Source organism: Lonchura striata, chromosome 4 (genome assembly GCF_046129695.1).
Source record: "Lonchura striata isolate bLonStr1 chromosome 4, bLonStr1.mat, whole genome shotgun sequence".
Lineage (NCBI taxonomy): Eukaryota > Metazoa > Chordata > Aves > Passeriformes > Estrildidae > Lonchura > Lonchura striata.
Window position 1 is genome coordinate 22,649,784 of NC_134606.1, and position 21,000 is coordinate 22,670,783.

A 21,000-nucleotide genomic window follows, 5' to 3' on the forward strand; every position below is an offset into this window, starting at 1 on the left:
GCATCTCTAACACTTCCCATTTCTGTTGAAGCATTTGCATCAGGATCTTGCGTTCTTGCTGCCTGGGATCCTGCAGATCAGCCTGTACTATGCCATGGTAATGTACAGAAGGGAAAGCAGGTACAGCAGAAGTGAGGCATAAAAATAAAAGCCTGCAAACAGCAATCAGAATATGAGAAAATGGCTGGCTTGTGTTTCTTGGCCTCCCGCTTGGAAATAAGGACAGCACATTGCAAAGCCAGAGACAGCTCACGATCATGCTGTTGATTTCTAAGGTTCAGGCAGGAGGGACCAATGGCACGAGGGAGTCACGGCCACTGACCCAGCGTGGCAGCTGTCACCGCAGGAGCTCGTCCTGACTGTCCTTGCAAGCCCGCACACCTGCAAGGGGCTGCTCCAGTTGCCGGGCTGGCAAGATTTACCTGTTTTCCTCTGAGTCGAAAAGCATTGCATATGTTCTAGACTGAGTGATCATTTTCAGGAAGCAGTGATAATTTCATCGGCCACTGGGTGTCCCTCTTAGTCTGAGAAAAAGGCACAATGTAAATTAATGAGATTGCCATTTAAGATAATATTCATTTTCTCATACTTGAGAAATTAAGCTGTTCCTTCTCTTGTTTTCTGTCACTGAGTTCAACCCTGTCATACACAGAAATCTGCCCAAGGATTTAAAACTGATATTTGTGTCTTCACTGCAAGTTTTAGTAATAAAAACATTTAAAATGTATCCTTTAAATTAAAGGATTAATTAAAAACAATTAAAACTCTGGCCTGGCTGAACACTAACTAAGCCAACACAATATTGCTTGATGAGAAATACTGTAAAGTGCTTCCTTAAAAAAGAAAACCAACCCACACCAAACCATGACAAAATGAGTCTGCTTTATTAAAGGAACTCAGAAGTTTTAAGAAGCTGTAGTTTATGGTACGTACATAACCAAAATATTTGGCATCTTCATGAAAGATCTGTGAGGTGGGAAGAATAGAGTATAAAGGGCTCTTACAGCATTAATATTCCAAAAGAATATACATGGCAGAGTTGATAAATTGTTTCTTTCACACCCACCTAAAACTTACATTTCAGAACAGTCTTAAAGGTGACTTTAAGGTGAGGGACTCCTCCATGGCCCAGTCTGTGCGTTATTTAGGACATAACCCCCAGTTTGCTTATCCATTAAATTTACAGAGACCGGAAAGGCTGAATTAAGAAATTTTACTTCCTCTTTTCTTGTCTAGTAAACAGGATAGACTACACACCCTTTAGCCCATTAGCACTAAGTGTGACTGCTAATCATGTTAGGCTGTAATGCCTGGGAGGAGGAGAAGGCTTTCAGGAAGAAGAAGCACAGGATTTCTTGCTAGCATTCCCCACTTCAAAGTGTCAAGAAGTCTTAGAGAGGTAAAATTGTAAAATCATAAAATGGTTTGGGATGGAAGGGACTTCTAAAGCTCATCTAGTCCAACTCCCTGCAATGAGCAGGGACATCTTCAGATCAGATCACTCAGAGCCCTTCCCAACCTGACCTTTAATGTTTCCAGAGATGGGACATCCACAACTTCTTTGGGCCATCTCTTCTAGTGTTTCAACACCCTCATTATAAAAAATTTAAATATTGTTGGATATTGCTAATATCCAACCTAAATCAGCCTTCTTTTAGTTTATAACCAGTACCCCTTATTTTACCACAACAAGCCCTGTTAAAAGTCTGTTCTCATGTTTATTATAAGCCCTGTTTAACTACTGAAAAGCCTCAACAAGATCTCCATTCTTTTCTCCTGGCTGAACAATCCCAGCTCTCTCAGTCTGTCATAATAGGAGAGGCGCTCCAGCCTGATGATCATCTTTTTGGTCTCCACTGGACTCACTCCAACAGGTTCACATTCTTCTTACGCTGGGGCCCAGAGCTGGCTGCAGCACCTCAGGTGGGCTCTCAGCAGAGCAGAGCAGAGGGACAGAATCCCCTCCCTCCCCTGCTGCCCACGGGGCTCTGGGTGCAGCCCAGGACACGTTTGGCTCTCTGGGCTGTGAGTGCCATGGCTGGGTCATGTCCAGTCTCTCATCCACCAGTATCCCTAATCCCTACTAAATCTTGATTTCTGGGTAAGGCTTTGACATGGTCCCCCACAACAGCCTCCTCTAAACTGGAAAGATACAGATTTAACGAATGTGGAAACAACTGAGTGATAATTAAGATTTAGTAGATACTTTTAGCTCTTCTTTCCAAATCTCAGGAGCCAGGCACCTGGCATCCTACTGTGATCCTGTCCAGTTAACCTGTACTGGCAGGTGGGTGCCAGCAGTGTCATCTTTGGACACCAGGAATATCTCCCACCACTTCAATTTCACTGTTTCATCTAGCTACCACACCTGGTGTGTGCTTGGTGAGCCACCTCGGTGAGTGTTAAAGACCACATCTTACCAGTTTGATCACCTCCCACGCTACCCACAGTTGTAATCTCAGGACTTTACATTTCCATTAAGTTGTAACTGTAATGACACAGCTCCACATTGCCATTGAAATGACACATGAAATTTAATGGATAAAGAATTAGATGTTTATTAGACTCTCAAATCCAAGCACAGCAAATTACTAGATGTCTCCTACTAACAAGCACTATTAGTTTAATCAGTAAGATTTTAGCAGAGAAATTATTTCCCAGGGGAAAATGTCTCTTTTTTAATCTGTGTGATGACCCTCAGCACCGGCTCATTAAATGAGCAAGGTAACAGAGTTCAGTAGAAGCCTAGAGATAAAGGGATTCACTTCCAAACATCAAGTTTCTAAGCCTTAGGAAACAGAAAAAACATGCAACCCAGCATAGCTTGATAGAATCACGGCAGAAAGCAGCAGTATTACAATACTGTAAAAAATAATAAGTACAGTGAATAGCAAATTCTATGAAATCATGACTTGGCAGGTACCTATCTCTAGGCAATTGGTAATGTTAATACAGCAAAGAAAGAAGAGCATCAAACAAGAATTAATGGATTCAGCTTTTCAGTGCATACCCAAGAAAGTCTCTCTATGATGAAGTGAAAGATTTCTAAGAAGGGAAAACAGGCAAAAAGGATACACATATTGCACTCTTAACACCTGCTATACCAATGTACTGGATGGGATTCAAACAAGAGTATTCTTCTTCGTGTTATTTAATTAAAAAAAAAGAAAGCAAATCCTTGCAATCTTAAACTCACAACATTCATGCCAGAACAAAGATTAAAAGTATGCCTTGGCAGCCCGATGACACCAAACAAACCATTATTCTCATTACTTTCAAATATAGCATTCAACAGGAGAAGTCCAAAATAAATGCAACATAAAAATAAGGTCAATTATTATGAAAATTTCTCTCTCATTCTCTTCATTGATGATGAGCAACTAGAAATTACTTCTGACTACATGGATGGCTTGAATAAGCAATATCAATTTCTATATGGGCCACATTTCATGACAAACTGGGGATATTGTAAGGAAACAGAAAAAAATATTGACAGTTTAATGCAAAAAAGACAAGTCAGTTATTCACATACTTATACAACTAGTAAGTGAAGCATCTCTTTCCTACTCATTTGCTTTTGGCAGGTTAATGTTAATGGCTGCCCTGAGGTTAGCCCAGAACAGGGCTCGCTTGCTCCTCTCCTTCGGCCACTCCATGTAGGTGCGCTTTGCCATGAGAGCTTTCAGCTTGTGATACCTGGCAGGGATAAGGTACGGAGGGATTGGCTCCAGTAAAATGAGGATTAAGCTGTTGGAATTCTCACTGAATAACTTGTGATGGGCAAAGTACAGCTCATAGTGACACCACTCACTCTGCACAAAGTTGGGAGACAGCACAAAGATCGACTTGTAGCTCTTCTCAATGCAGTTAATGATGTTCTCCACTATGCTCTTGCCGGGGACAAAGTTTCTCTCGTGCTGGCACAGTTGTACGCAGCCCTCCCCCTTCTCCAGGTTCGGGATCAGCTCGTTCTTCACCCACAGCGAATCACGCTCGCTGTAGGAAATGAACGCGTGGAATTGCAGAACGGCCCCCTGACTCCCGGGAGGGCTGTGCCGAGCTCTGCGCTTCGTCTGCGTCCACTGCCACGTCATCCACACGTACCACGGCACATCCAGGTAGATGCACAGAAAGGCCACCACAGCCACCAGCAGCAGCGTCAGCAGCAGAGCTGTCACAAGCAGGAGCGTTGTGTTGCAGGCCAGCGGGCTCAGGTGGAAGTCCTTGAGCTCCGTTCCTCGCAAGCCTTCGGGGTACTCGCACACGTAGGCCGCCGGCCAGCCAAACAGCTTCCCCCCCGACCGCCTCTCCAGGTGGATAAAGGCTTGCAGCTCACAGGAGCACTTGAACGGGTTGTGCCCGGCCTGCAGCTCCCTGACCCTTGGGCAGCTCTTGAAGAAGTCAGCAGATGGGGTGAGGATCGAATTCATCTCCACATTCAGGAACTGCAGGGACGTAAAGCCACTGCACCCCGGCAGGTCGGCCAGCCTGTTCGATGCCAGGTTCAGCTCTTCCAAGGATTTCAGCTCCGCCACCCCCCTGGGGACATTGCTGATCTGATTGTTTTGTAGGCTGAGTTTTTTGACGTTGACTGGCAAGCACTCAAACACAACATCTGCCAACTGATTGGAGGACAGGTCCAGCTCTGTCAGAGACTCAGCCCACTGGCACTGCACGTCAGCTCCATCGTGGCGCAGCAGGTTGTTGCTCATGTCCAGGTATTTCAGTGATTTCATACAGCTGGTCATGGAGCTTACTTTGCGAAGGCTCTCAAATTTATTCTTCTTCAAAATAAGAAATTTCAGATCCATGAGAGTGCCACAATTCTGGAACAACTCATCTGTCAGGGCATTGTGAGAAAAATTTATATACTGAAATGAGCTTTTTCTATTGGGGCAAAGCATGTGTGGCATATATGCATCAGCTATTGTCAAATTGGCAATATTCATCTCTGAAAACTGTCTGTATAGGATCTCCTGGTTGAAGTAATAAACCTTATGACGAACATGCTCCAAAGTTAATGCTTTCATGGAGCCATCCAAAGAGATTAATTGTTCCATGTTGCTTAATAAGGGTAGAAATGCATATTCAGTTGGCTCCTCCAGTGGTCCTCTAAAAGTCAAATTTCTCACAGTCAATTGTTCCACAGGTGCGTACCAAATAAGCACAAAAATTTGTAAGATGATAGCCCATTGTAAGTCCACAGCATCAAGAGTGAGAGCTGTTGTCTTGATTTTCTTCAGAAGCATTAAAGGTGGAGAGGGGAAATCTTTGTAACTCATGGTATATCTTAAGTTAACTATTTTTAAGTTTTCTGAAGTGCTCATTCCATCGTACAAGAGGGAAAAAATGAAGTTTTGGTTTGCTGCAAAAGCAATGTGGAGGTTCCTTGTAGACAAGACTGTCAGACTCTGAGGTTCATACAGTGAAAAGTTTCCCAAGTTCAGGAAGACTGTGTGCAGCTGCAAATGTTTGATATACCTGAAGTCTGACCTTCGTATCATCGTAGCACTTAATCCAAGGTACTTCAAATGAAACATGTTCCCAAATTCCTGACAGATGGGCAGGGCAGTAAACTTATTGAAAGAAAGATCTAAATGTCTAAGATATGCAAGAGTTAGACAGGAAACTTTTGAAATGTTATTATGAGATAAATCTAAGTATTCTAAGTTTTCATTAAAAATAAAGACACTAAAGTCAAGCATCGTAATTAGATTATGAGAAAGATTTAATACTTGAAGGTCAGAAAGATGAATAAATTCTGAGGTACTAAGTCCAGAGATCCTATTATGTGATAAATCTAATATTTGAGTATGAACTGGAGTGTTTTTTGGAACATAAGTTAGCAAACTGCTTGAATAATTTGCAATAAATTCATCTTCTACGGTTGGCTGGATATTATTCCACAGTGTGAATATAAAGGCATAAGTAAAGACATACATATTTGTGAGGGATCTCATTATGCTATCTAGCTTTATCTTGTAAAGACAAGAGACACATAAACACAGAAGCGTATCTTTGTTTTCTGTTCAATATGTCTCACTGATGAGTCCAGTCCTATGAAAAAAAAAGATATGAAATTTAATGAATTTCTGTTGAATGGTTGAAGTTTCTTTTTATTGTGAAAGTAAAATTCAATATAAAATCTATGCAATAAAAAATTATTTTTATATACTCCTGTTTTCAGTTCTTACCAATTGTCCTCACTCCCATTCTTTAACTCTAATTATTGACTCAGTCAAATACAAATTAATTCTCTTATAATGGGCAGGATGCCACTGGCATGTTAGAAACACATAGATGTTAAGAAATACAAATTTCTCAACAATCATGAAAAAATACAAAACTGGTACAAACCAACATCAATGCATTTATGAATAAAGGAGAGCAAAAGAACCCATCCATCTGCTGTTTCTATACATCTATAGACAAATATATAGATGAATAGATGTATATACATCTATTTATGTACATATACATAAATTTGGGTGTTGGAATTCGATATGTCCCTCAGACATTTTTGGATGTTCCGGGCCCAGGCCAGAAGCATTTGAGACCCTGGCAGGCAGCTGGAAACAACTGTGATTTTGGATTTGAACCATGGAACAATTTACCAACCTTGCAGGAAGAACAAGAAGTAACAAAAGTTTAGATATTATAGTAGAAGTAGTCACAAAGTAGAGGGAAGAATTTTTGAGTGCTGTACAGGGGGGTTTTAGGTCTTGTACATGGGGGTCAGAAGTTTTAAGAGGGAGGGATTTGGGCCTGCCCTGTCCTCCCTCTTTCTTCTTCCTTACCTCCATGTTCTTGGTGATGTTGGCACTCACAGATTGGTTTAGAGTAGAAGGGCATCATTTAAAATAGGTAATAGGCATTGGGGAAAAACTATAAACATTTAACACGTAATGTACCATATAAAAGATAGCACCAGCCCTGGGCGGGGAGAGAGAAGAAGAAGACAGGAGTCAGAGAGGATGTCAGGGTGTGTGTGCGCCTCTGCCTGAGCAGCTGAGCAGACCGCAGCAGCTCAAGAAGAAAATCTTTTAGATAACATGCAATAAACTGCCTTGAGACCAGACAACAGAAGACTACCGAGTCTTTCTTTAAAAGCATGGGTTGGAGGAGAGACTTTTCCGCCACACGGAGCCACCCCTGACCTAGAGGTGAGCTCCAGCCTTTGGGAACAAAACTCCAGTAAAACCACCTTCACAGCAACTGGTGCAAAAACAACCTCTTCACTCAGAGGATATTCTTCTTTGCACCCCAAAGACCCTGGACATTGCCATGCACCGTCTCAGGGTCAGATTATCAGCTTTGTTCTTGCTATAGCACAAAGACATAAGAGTCCATTTTTTCCAATGGACCAAGAATTCTGAGGAATTATACTGTCCATTGTATTGGGTTTGTATGGTGAGGTTTTGGGAGCAGGGGAATTACAGGTCTGGTTTCTGTGAGAAGCTGCCAGAAGCTTCCTCTGTGTTCCACGGAGCCAGTGGCAGCCGGATCCAAGGCCATGCTCATCCACAGCATTAGCAGTGCCTCTGAGATACCATGGTGAAGAAGGGGGGAAAAGCGCTGGGAACAGCAACTGCAGCTGGGAGAGGGGAGTGAGAATATGGGGAAGAAACAGCTCTGCAGACACCAAGGTCAGTGCAGAAGTTGGGGGAGGAGGTGTTCCAGGTGCTGGAGCAGAGATTCCTCTGCAGCCCATGGTGAGGCAGCTGTGCCCTTGCAGCCCATGGAGGTCCATGGTGGAGCAGAGATCCACCTGCAGCCATGGAAGACCCCATGCTGGAGCATGTAGATGGCTGAAGGAGGAAGGAGGCTGTGACCTCATGGGAGGCCCATTTAGAACAAGCTCCTGGCAGGACCTGTGGTGCTGTGGAGAGAGGAGCCCACTCTGGAGCAGGATTGTTGATAGGACTGTCACCTCATGGAGGATCGATTCAGGAGCATCCCATGCCTGAAGGACTGTGCCCCATGGAAGGGATCCATCCTGAAGGGTTCTCGAACAACTGCAGCCAGTGGGAAGGACTCACACTGGAGAAGTTTATGCAGAACTATCTCCAGTGGAAGGGACCTCAGGATGGAGCAGGGGAATAGAGTGAGGAGGAAGAAGTAGGAAATAACAAGTGATGAACAGACCACAGCCCCCATTCTCTGACCCACTGTGCCATTGGGAGAGGAGGTTGAGCATTCAGAAGTGAAACTGAGCCCAAGGAACAAGGGAGGTCTGGGACTAAGGTGTTTTGGGATTTGATTTTATTTCTCATTATCCTACTCTGATTAAATTTTAATAAATTAAATTAATTTCTCAGGTTCAGTCTGTTTTGCCTGTGATAGTAATGGGTGAGTGATCTCTCTCTGCCTTTATCTGGCTCACAAACCTTTAATTTTATATTTTCTTCCCTGTCCAGTTGAGGAAGGGAGTGATGAAATGGCTTGGGTGGACAGCTGGCACCCAGCCAGGGTCAACCCTCCACACTCCACACAAATGAATATTGTAATACCAGTCTGACCAAAAGCATACTAATGGTAATACCACATCATGACTGCACTATGCACTATGCATGAAGCAGTGATACCCAAAATCTGAAAGAAAACACTAGACATTACCAAAGACTCCAGAATTTTCTAGGTGTACTATGAAATTTCCTACATTTTCCTATGATTGGAATTTGACAAAGAACCTATCTAAAAATAGTGAGGGATGATTAATCTAGTTCTAAGTATCAAAAACCCAAGTAGGAAAGGATTTTATAGATGTAGTCCAGCTGAATTGATACCTAGTCATGCCTATCAATATTCTCCATGGGCTTGGAGAGGCATCAGTCCTTTTTAGAAAAACCATGACCTGGGCATTACTCTCTTGTTGGCAAGCACTAAACAAAACACACAGACAATATGAAGCATAAACAACTAATAAACAGTTTCAGGAGACAAACATCCCCAGTTTTTTCTGTTCTGATTTTTTGTTAAAAATATCTAAAATCCCAAAGTTTTAAAATTCTATCCCTGTGTAATCTTTTGTTAAATAGAAACCAAAACTTTTTTTTTTTTTTTTTAATAGTTCTACGTAATAATGTGTGCTAGTCCCTAATAATTTGACCAACTGATATCAAAACTCAACCCTTCCCATCCAAGTTTCCTATCAGGCTTAATCAACTTTTTTCTTAATCAAGTAAAGCAAAAATACATGCAATTAACATCACCAAAAGCATTAAAATAATAAATCACTAAAGTATTTCTACCTCTACTGAATCCAATAGAGAGGCCAAATTACTCCTTCAAGATCTGCCCATCTGTCAGGGATTTGGGAAACTGTTTCATTTGGAGTACCTTGGATTAAGTGCTACAATGATACGAAAGTTGTGCTAGGGTATCTGAAGACACAAAAGAAATGAAGTTTCATTTCTGGGGATGGTTGGTCAAAGTACAGTACCAATTGAAGACAAAACAAGACAAGGAGATCTGGCTCAGCTCCTTCAAAGTGCAGTTGACTCTGTTCTTCAGAGTCTGGGCTGATAAACAATCTAACTCTTGAATCAAATAAACTTTGATCTAGAACTATCTGGAGGAACTTCCTCCTGGCCTAAAGGGATGTCAGTAATAAAGAAAGAAATGTTCTGAAGGGAGAAAAAAACAGAAATATATTCTCTGTACATGCTCTAGCACCAGATGAGTTTTAATTTACTGTACATGCTATGCCAGATACTGCAACAAGACACAAGCCACACTCTTATAGCCCTGCAGAGTACCATAGTCAAAGAGTAAAGCAAATATACCTAGAAAAGCAATAATAAGGATCAAGTGTTACCCCTCCAATGCTGTTTTAGAATAGTCTTAAATTAGAGTTGGCTGAGAATTAAAACTGCCATACTTAATTATTTTTCTCCTTTTCCTCTTTGCTGAATTTCAGATGAGTGTTTTCACTGAAACTTCAAAATGCAAGAGTATCTTCTAACATTAAAGAAACACCAGCACCTGAAATTTGATGAAGTCCAAGATATATATCAAAGAGAAAATTATTATAAATAATGAAGCAAATATAACCCACCTTTTGTGCATGGAATTCATCTCCAAGTTGAAGAACAGGCAAAAGTCCTCCGCATACTTGCTTAGCATCCTCAAAACAGAATTTCAAACATATGTAATCTTCAGGGTGGGAGATCTCACATGAGATGATAATTTCTCAATAATTACTTACCTCAGGAAGAAAAAAAAAAAAAAACCAGGGCTTTTTAAAACAAGATATACAATTATAAGAATTAAGAAAACGTCCTTGCAACCTTTCAATGCAGGTATTAAGAGCACAATGAAAGGAAACTTTTCACAGCTCAGACTAAAAATACATTTACTTCTGTAATATTTACATAACTATCTGGTTTAGAAGGAAATAAATCTATCTGTAGTGTAGAATATTTTCCTTGGCAAGATTCTTCAACTAATTTTGCATTTCTAATTTCAAGGCTGCTTCTGATGCTACACAGATGTTCTAGAAATCTGTCAACTGCATCTCCTCTTTGCACACACAGAAAAGAGGAAGCAGAACCCTTACTGTCAACTTTGGTTCATATTAAAATCTCTTGCAGAACTCTACCCTACCAAAATTTTTTGCTCATCAGGGAGAGTAGTTAATGTAGCACACAGATGGATGACAGAAGTTTATATCTCAAAAGCTAGTAACAGGGGCAAACTGGCACAGTTAAAAACTTTTACAGGCCAATCATTTTTACAGTAGAATGGTTATCGAGGATACCTCACATTGTGGCTTTCTCAAAAAAAATTATAAAAATTAAGAGAATATTCCCTATGACAAGACAGCTGTAATGAAGCCACAAAGAATACGACAAGAGAGGGCAATCTGGGGCTGAAGGAATCCAAGAAAGCAGCCATTCAGTAAATATTGTGAACAGGTACATGAGCCTGGGAGAAAATCAACATCTGTGACCCAAGACAAGATAAGGGATCATGAATGTTTCTCAATAAGCAGCAAGAGTATTTGCCAGCTGATTCCATCTAGACTCCAAGTTAAAAGAGACACTCCTATTGCTAGGCATCAATCCATGATACTGATCAGAGTAAGGCACTTGTTGATTGAACAATGATATCACAATTAGCCAAAACAGTGGCATCTTTACTTTGAATATAATTCCTAGAAAAAAATTGCTGCATGGATAAAATCAATACACCATCAGTTTTCATCATAACTGACTGTAGTGCACACAGAACTATTAGTTGTCATATGTTTAATTTTTTTACCACTGTTCTTTATGAATCTTTAAAATACATTCAAATAAATAGTTTTCCCTAAAGAAAAATTTGTAGATAGTTAAAATAAAACTGATACTCCTGAATACCTCTGTTAAAATATTAGGAACCTTTCATAATTTATTTTTACTAACCAATTCACCAAAGTTTTGTTTGGAGCTGGTTTCAATTTACTGATTCAGTCATTTTTCATGACAGGCAAAAACGAAAGCAATGTATTTATGTTCATGTATTTTGAAATGTAACAGCTATATACAATCTTTCCCATAGCCAGCTCACATATGTTCATGCAGATACCTTGTTCCATTTCTGAATTTTACACTGCTGGGGTTTGTTGCAGTTTGTTCTATCAATGTTCAAAAAAAGACATTTCACACTTCTGCCCATATTTCATCATTATTTACCCAGAGAGGAACCACAACTATCCTTGGTCAGGCATGAAAAGCAGTTCAGGACCAGCACCATGACAAGTGTGAAGAAGCTCTCTGACAAGAACTGCAGAAGGGAACTTATATGTGCAAGACATGGGATTAAAGCATACTCACAGCAGATGAACTAATTGAAGCACTAATGAAAAGTCAATACAATAATTGAAGGTTAGCAAAGCTGGTGTTTTGTCACATCAAGGAATTTAACTGTAATTGTCATATGTCAAGTAGGTGAAAAAAAAAAGACTAAATGCCATCACAAGTCAAAGTGAGCAGATACCATACCGCATTCATGCTCTAGCTATTTTGCTTTGGTATAAATAGACACAAGGATCAAAGCAGTGGAAATCAAACTGGTAACCCAGAGACACCTCGTAGAACACACAATTTTCTCACGTATTGATTATAAATACTGTTTTCTCTTGACAGAACAGTGGCTACGAATGAGCATTATAGGCAATCTCAGCAAATATTTCCAAAAGAAAAAAACAACTAACTAAAGACTTGAGTAAAAACATGGGTTTCACAGAAGTTTTGAAACTTCCTCTCAGCAGAATCTCCCACAGAATCCCATTATTTTCCCTTGAGTGCCTTTCCTTCCTCTAACTCTTTGCAGCTGAAGTTCACTGAAGATGTTTTGTAACATTTCTAAAGCTGAAGAAGAGCTGAGGTCTCAGCAGGCAACCCACATGGTGTCAAGTCTAACTGCCTGCCAGTTTCCTTTATACTACACGCTACTTAAATATACATAAAAACATTTATGCCTTTACACTTCCATTTCATCCTGCACATTTTTTAGGTTTTGGAGGGTGTTTAACTCCCATGTTATCAGTTTTGTATGTTGATATTTTTATGTATGTAAAAATAGCATTCCTGCCAGTCACAAAGATGACTAATCAAATGCCAGGAATCTGCTCTGATACAGTATCTTACATCAGAACACATTTACACACTCCCTTTTCCTGCTGGAGTGCAGCAGCAGTTAGACATTTCAGTGCAGAACCAAATGCAGGCACATATCACAGGGCTGCACAGAAAAGGTTAGTTCCTTTCCAAACTATGCAGATAAGCTGTACTGGGAGACTACACATAGCCCCATGAACACAGAAAAATTTCTTTATTAATTGAATCTGGTTTTATGGAAAGGGTTGAGAGTATGCAGACAGTGAGATAATTGTTTGAAATATTCTAATAACACTTGAGAAACTCATTCTTTCTTGTGGAATCAGAGAAATTAGCTCTAAAGATTCATTGCACATTTAGCTGTTTAATCACGTATTTGGCACATATGGGAAAAAAAGATAATAGTATGTAGGCTTCTGGTTCCAAAGTACAAGTTTTAATTGATGTCCATGCTCATTACAAGCCACTCTTTCAAATTTATTCACTCAAGGATTCTGGAATCCAGAAACCTGTAATACCAGAGAACTGTAATTATATACTTCTGCTTATCATAATATCAACTATATCCCCTGAGGTCACATAGTTCCAAGTTCTTTCCAAAGTGGCAAACAAACCTTGCTTGACTTGTTAAAACCTTCCTCTCCTTTATTTCTGGTAATGGTAATAGCTTCCACATGAGTAACAGGAAGATTTCTTGGAAACTCTATGACTTTCAGAGGGTTTCTCCGTCTTCCAGCCAACAGAAGAAGCCAGATGAGTTCTTAAGGTTACACACAACAAGGGGATGTTAATTGTATTGCAGATGTTTCAAGAGTTACTGGCCAAAAACTCTGAGGCTTTTAAAGAAAAATTTCAAGCAAGGTACTACATAATCCAGCTGTCCCTGGTTGTGAGAAAGGGATAGGCAAAACAAGCTGTCTGAGCATTTTCAGTTTTCAAAGGGTTAAATGAGTCACACACTGAAGCAGTAGTGGGAAGGGGAGGAGGAAGCAGAGAAAACATTTACACAGTCCTGAATGAAATGTCTGCAATATGGTAACAGGTGTGTTATATTAATTTTGAGACTAAGTGGGATGAGAGAGCTAAAGGTGTTAAATTTGACCTTTCTTCTAAAGATCATAAACAGTCACTCACAGGACAAGGCTTCAGGTCAAGAAATCTCAGACTACTTAGACCTCAGGCAAGCATCAAAATTAAAACCTTTTGCTGGTAATGGAAGACAGAAATAAGATAAAAGGGAAACATTCTATACTACATAAGAATTTCATAATAACGTCCCTTTTTCTCACAAATACATTGTTGAAAAACATTTTTGAAGGGAAACTTCCTGCTTGATGGTCATCTAGCTCTGGTATTTCAAACAATCTTCCCTTGTTGGGACAAAGAGGAGTTGGGGCAGAGTCATCATCTTGAGCAGGTGTGAATGTTTCCCTGAGCCCAACCATGCTTTCTTGAAGCTAAAACAGTATAAGTACAGACAGAGGGGCCTGCTATATTTCTGTAAAGGAAAGCAAATATTGTAAATGTAGTTTGTTTTTCTAACTCAGTGAATAAACCATTAAATTACCTGCTGTCCAAGACCTGGGAAATTTTTTCAAACTCTGACTGGTTATTGACTTTCTGACCACAAGTCATAGCCATGCTAGAAGAGATACTGTTTCAGCAGAAAAGGACAGATTCTTTTAATAATAAGTATAAAGTAAGATATATGGATGAGAAGACAAAAAGTAGAAAGCCATGGGGGAAAAAAGCATGATTTAGAGATGTCAGGAGTTTCTCAAAACATAGACAATATGATGAAGGCAGTTCTGTTACTGCGGATGCCCCCTCACCCCTCTGGTCAAGGTATCTCTCAGGATCAAAATAGTACCAGGACTCTATGGGTATTAGAGCTCTTCAATTCACTGCTTTTCCCTTGCTGTAATACCAAACTAAAAAGTGAAGTGCCTCACATTTTTTTTTTCTTAAGAAAAAACCACAAAAGTTTTCTTCCTTGCTCAGTCCTTGTTTTGGGCATGTTCAAAGTTCACAAACTTCTGTATCTGGGTCCTATCCTTATATTCACCGAATCTGAGCAAAGACTACTTGGCAACCATTTTGAGCTCTGGACTTCTGGTACCTTCTCAGGATCCTTAATTTTCTTTCACATGGAACTATTTTAGCAGAAGATCTACAAAGCTGTCTATATTTTGTGATTAAAGCAGCTCTGCAAAGTATCCAGAAGCTGAAGCATTCTTCCACATGACTATACTAACTGTTCCAGATTTTATACTGCTGAGAAAAACTCACTACAATATTTCAAGACGTATTTCAAAATCCACATTCAAATTCATTTGCAATTTGCTATCTCAAGAGATTTGCAATAAGGTGAATTGAATTTTGACTAGTTAGGAGGCAACACAGACAACTAGTTAGAAACAAGATTGTGTAATAAAATGTTAAATACATTTACAATGAATGGAAATCATATTTATTATTTCACTAAGAAAAAACAGACGAAACTCCAATAGAAAGATTCTTAATCTGTTTCCTCAGACAACTTTTCATCAGCTTTTGGCAGGTTAATGTTAATGGCTGCCCTGAGGTTAGCCCAGAACAGGGCTCGCTTGCTCCTCTCCTTCGGCCACTCCATGTAGGTGCGCTTTGCCATGAGAGCTTTCAGCTTGTGATACCTGGCAGGGATAAGGTACGGAGGGATTGGCTCCAGTAAAATGAGGATTAAGCTGTTGGAATTCTCACTGAATAACTTGTGATGGGCAAAGTACAGCTCATAGTGACACCACTCACTCTGCACAAAGTTGGGAGACAGCACAAAGATCGACTTGTAGCTCTTCTCAATGCAGTTAATGATGTTCTCCACGATGCTCTTGCCGGGGACAAAGTTTCTCTCGTGCTGGCACAGTTGTACGCAGCCCTCCCCCTTCTCCAGGTTCGGGATCAGCTCGTTCTTCACCCACAGCGAATCACGCTCGCTGTAGGAAATGAACGCGTGGAATTGCAGAACGGCCCCCTGACTCCCGGGAGGGCTGTGCCGAGCTCTGCGCTTCGTCTGCGTCCACTGCCACGTCATCCGCACGTACCACGGCACATCCAGGTAGATGCACAGAAAGGCCACCACAGCCACCAGCAGCAGCGTCAGCAGCAGAGCTGTCACAAGCAGGAGCGTTGTGTTGCAGGCCAGCGGGCTCAGGTGGAAGTCCTTGAGCTCCGTTCCTCGCAAGCCTTCGGGGTACTCGCACACGTAGGCCGCCGGCCAGCCAAACAGCTTCCCCCCCGACCGCCTCTCCAGGTGGATAAAGGCTTGCAGCTCACAGGAACACTTGAACGGGTTGTGCCCGGCCTGCAGCTCCCTGACCCTTGGGCAGCTCTTGAAGAAGTCAGCAGATGGGGTGAGGATCGAATTCATCTCCACATTCAGGAACTGCAGGGACGTAAAGCCACTGCACCCCGGCAGGTCGGCCAGCCTGTTCGATGCCAGGTTCAGCTCTTCCAAGGATTTCAGCTCTGCCACCCCCCTGGGGACATTGCTGATCTGATTGTTTTGTAGGCTGAGTTTTTTGACGTTGACTGGCAAGCACTCAAACACAACATCTGCCAACTGATTGGAGGACAGGTCCAGCTCTGTCAGAGACTCAGCCCACTGGCACTGCACGTCAGCTCCATCGTGGCGCAGCAGGTTGTTGCTCATGTCCAGGTATTTCAGTGATTTCATACGGCTGGTCATGGAGCTTACTTTGCGAAGGCTCTCGAATTTATTCTTCTGCAAGATTAATATCTCCAGCTGATGTAGGTTGTCACATTTTTGAAAAAGAAAATCTGTTAAATCATTCTTTAAAAAATTTAGGTATCTAAAGGGACTCTTAGATGAAGGACAAAGCATATGAATCATCTCAGAATCAGCTATTGTCATGTCTTCAATATTCATGTCTGCAAATATTTTGTATAGGTCATCCTGTGTGAAGTACATGTCCGTGATTATAATTTTCTTCATTGTCAGTGCTTTCATAGAAGTACCTGAATAGTCAAAGTCATAACTTTCAATGTCTGACAGTTGTGTTACATTGTTAGTATTGAAGTATTCAATGGACGAGTGCCATACAGTCTGAAAAATTTCCATAAGAGCATTCCAATCCACTGACACATTTGTCAGTGTCAGATTTTGTAACCTGGATCCTTGTGTGAAATTAGATAATAAAGCTATCAATTTTTTTACATTGTCATTTGTGATTTCTGACAATGACAGACTTTCTGTAGTATTTTGTATCACAACCCAATCAAAATCAGCTTTGGACTGATTACTGTTTGTATACAGGAGTGGCAGGCTCTTGATTTTTTGTTTAGAATCATCTTCTGGAAAATTGTTAGAAACAGATGTAAAGAGTTCATCTTCCACAGACAGGCTGATGTGGCTCCAAAAACTTAATGCAAACAGACACTTGTAAAGAAAACCGTTTCTAAAAAAGCTTGTATTCTGTGTCATACTGTTTTCTGTTTCCTTGAAGACGCTCAATACTTTTCTTAACTGTCCATCTTTGTTCTAATCCTGCAGAAAACAAAGAAACACAAGCAAAAACCAGATTGTATTAAGTAGCTGTGCAGGAACCATCAGAAAGAGAGATTCTGAGAGATTCTTTTAAGGTTCCAATTTCTCACTCTGTTTGATTCAAAAAGCAATGATTTTCTACAATCATTCAGAAGAGTCATTCATTATTAACAGATTACTGAATTTTTTATTTGGCAACTATGGTGTATTTATCAAATAATGAGTCAGTTTTTAACAAAATATGTCTGATTTCATATGTGTCTAAAATTTGCTGCTTAGTTACAGCATTACTGCTGTGATACAGTGTATTATGAAGGCTTCCTAAATTGTGTAATACACTTTGATTAGAAAGTACAATAACTGGTGTCAACACGTCATCGTCTACTCAGATTCTCCCTTAAATGATGTGAACTGGGCTCAGAGACATTATTTAAAAATGTACTTTTGACAGCAACCCTTAGACTGAAACATAGAATGAAGGTTCAAGAGACATTCCTCAAAAGTTGAATGTTTTTAGATAGCTGAGACTGGATCATCAGTGCTTCTTGTAACTGGGGAAATGGGGGTGAGGGTAGAATGATCTATATTTATGCCTTGGGGAAGTCCACAGAAGGGTTCACTTTTTGTCTGAGCTTAAGCATTTCCTGAATTTAGACTCTGAAATTGGGGTGCTCACATCTCACTTGACATGTGTACAAAGAGAACACCAGACACATGCTGGCAATATTTGCAGGCTACACAAAAATATATCAGTTGCAGAACCTCTCTACACAAAATCCAGCCCTGATTTAAGGACACTGACCTCAAACATCTCTGTTGTGTGAGAGGTTTATTCAAACAGACTTTAAAGGGGAAAATGATAACTGTGTCTTTGCTTTGGTTTTCCCTATTAGAGGTAACTTTTTCTTTCTGAATGTAGCAGTTTAGGATAGCCAGCCTCCCTTTGTTTAAGTCAGCCATTGAGAATACTGTCTTAAATCTCCTTTTAGGTATTGCATAAATCCATTAGACTTCCCATCTAAAAGAGGAACTGGCAAGAACTTGGTTTTAACACTTTTAAATGTGTAAATATTATTTAAAGTTGTTTTCCAGATTTCTAATGTCTTTTTATTTCCTCTTCTTTCTCTTTCCCTCCCATTAATTTTAAATCATATTGTTGCCCAAAATTTCCCATAGTATTTATTAATGACTGCACAGGCCTTCAACTTTCACTTGATATTGAAGAGGTTAAATTCTGAGTTTATATATTTCTAATGACTCTAGAATGAGACAGTAGCTATCACCTGACAGACTGATTTAGAACTTCAAAGACTACATTCACTGCACCATTAACCATTCCACAAGCTTTCTCAGAACTACTGGGGCAAAATACATGTTCTACTTGATCTAACAAAAAGAAAAAAAAAAAAGTACACTGAGTTCTTTTTTAAAGAATGCATGAAACTAAGCTTGGAAATCATCTAGAAAAAGCAGGGTAATATGGCAAAACTTTTCCAGCCTTTTTCCAAATTCTCATTTGGAAAAATTATATGCATCACAGCCCTCAAAATGCACTTGGGTATATTCAATCCTGTTCTTCTGATTGTTTGGGCAACTCTACTAATGTGTTTATAAATTTATGTGCTTAAAATATGTAGCTTCAAGAGAAAGCTGAAAAAAAAAATTTACCTTTAAATCATTATTCCTTCTTTGGATAAAATTTCAGCAATATCCATGGACTAGATGAAAAAAGGATAGGAGTCTTCTACATGTGTTTTATTTTCTTTCTATTTCATATATCCTAGCATTCAGTCAAATTATTTATGAGTACCTTAAAAATTTCTTTAGAATATCATAGGAAGCAACACAAGTAAAAAGCTTTTATAACATATAACCTGTGATTTGGAGACTAATACTGTAGAAATTATCCTTCACAGTCATATCACATTTAATTCAGAAGCATCCTCATGTCTTCAAACGTGATAAAAAAAGCTTAATCAAGAAAACAATCCAGGAGGGTAGGCAAGCAAAGAGCATAGTAGGAAAGTGCCCTGTTGTTTATAGAGAAAGGGGAGAGAAAAAAAATGAGGTTTTAAGAGTTTTGCCAATATGAAACTGGTATAAACTGACTAAACTTCCATATAAGAAATATACAGAATACTTTTAGCTAAGACAGTTCAGTATTAAGACATGCACTTCACAAGATACCAACATAGCAAAAACCTCTGATGTTACAAACATGCCTTCAACAAGGATGAAACACATGATCAGGTTAGACCCAGTTCCTGAACTGGAGAAAAACTACTGTCATCACTCTGCCTCACTTAATTATGGGTGTAGTGCTAATAAAAAGAGACTGCTACTTGGACAGTTTTTTGGAGAAATATTCTGAACACAAGCAACTTCACCATCATTGCTTACCCATACACTTAAAAGAACATCGTACACATGCTGTGGAATACAAGGCACATTTTAAAATAAGATACAGAAGATAAAACAATTCCAGCTAACTAGCAACAGCAAAAGTCAACAAAATTAAAACTTTCTCACCAGAAATCCCTGCTGTCCGAAAAAGCAGAAAGTGTTCTCAGGAAAACAAAAAAAAAGAAAAACTTCCTGTAACTTTATCCTATTGAGTAACAATACTTAGGAACACCCAAATTTTTACATACCGGTTTGTGCCATCTACTGACAGCTTGTGAAATGGCATTTGCTTTTCTCCAGATATATTTTTCACATACATTACTGTAATATCCCCCTATTCTATTATTATTGAACTTTGTGGCTTTATGCTTTGCAATATATTAAACAAGAGAAAAATGAATATTTTTACCAACTTTATACCTTCATTAAATTAAGATGAAAATAAGTACTTCTTTTGAATAAGAAATTCAAACACCTTCCTATCTGAATTTAATCATGATCTAAGTCTCTATGCATTATGTTAATTTTTCATCCATTTAGCTATACCAATTTAGTTGTCAGACTCTTATCAAGGCTGGTTTATAAAAGTACCATTTGTCTTAGTTTAATTTCCATTTAATGGGAATGGAATAATAATCCCTCTCCTGCTCCAGCAGTGTTGTTATTGGGTTAAACAGTGAACATGGATACATTGAGAGGGGTTTGTTTTGGTTTTTTTGTTTTGGTTTTTTTGTTTGTTTGGGTTTTTTGTTTTGGTTTTGTTTTGTTTTTTTGGTTGTTTTTTTTTTTTTTAATTAAAACAGAGCTGTGACTTTGGTACTGAATGGCCAAACACAGGGCTACTGTCCTGGCAAAGACATAAACCAGTCTCTCTTCATTTCTTGATAATATTGGTTAGAAATTCCACCATAGCTGAGACCTAAATACAGAACTGCCACACTGTAACTTACCTTTCTGGGTTAGCATATTAATGATTTAATGATTCATATTCATGATCTAATATTTCATTATATTAATAATATACATTCATTATTTAATATTTCAATTATTCAGGCAGCAGAGGAAATAATCTAAAAAATTACTTTTTTGCTTTGAGGCTTATTCTGTATATTAAATATAATTTCTCGGCCTCAAGTGAAAAGAAGTCATCCAAAAATGAAATTGAAAGATAGGACAGGTAGTAAGTAACTGAGATACTTCAGAGATTTATGCCTGGTAAAGTCACATAGCATGATCGGTATTTGTAAAACACCCTTCTGACAGCTGTTGTGACCGCTTGGAGTAGCTCTTCTCAGTGGCTCACAGTGTGCCGGTTTGCCTTCTATGTCAAAACTTCTCTCGTTGGCAGACTAGTGATAGAAATGCTGCTATATTGTCTTTCACCATGCTTTGCCTTAAGACAGCAAAAAAGAGGAACGGGTATGAGGAACTACACGGAAACAAGAACCACGG

At 39.5% G+C, this 21,000-nt stretch overlaps 2 protein-coding genes across 2 annotated transcripts; both read right to left on the reverse strand.

Annotated features, from left to right (window-relative positions):
- Positions 1-3,563: 3,563 nt before the first annotated feature.
- On the reverse strand, positions 3,564-5,960 carry LOC144246120 (toll-like receptor 1). Its single transcript, XM_077782574.1, has one exon. It carries the CDS (start codon positions 5,958-5,960, stop codon positions 3,564-3,566), a length of 2,397 nt encoding a protein of 798 aa, XP_077638700.1.
- Positions 5,961-15,013: 9,053 nt separating this feature from the next.
- LOC110472022 (toll-like receptor 1) lies at positions 15,014-19,714 on the reverse strand. Its single transcript, XM_021533206.3, has 2 exons — positions 19,675-19,714; positions 15,014-17,145 (listed from the first exon to the last, which is right to left on the reverse strand). Exon 2 carries the CDS (start codon positions 17,080-17,082, stop codon positions 15,121-15,123), a length of 1,962 nt encoding a protein of 653 aa, XP_021388881.2. The 5' UTR covers positions 17,083-17,145; positions 19,675-19,714; the 3' UTR covers positions 15,014-15,120.
- Between the last annotated feature and the right edge of the window lie 1,286 nt (positions 19,715-21,000).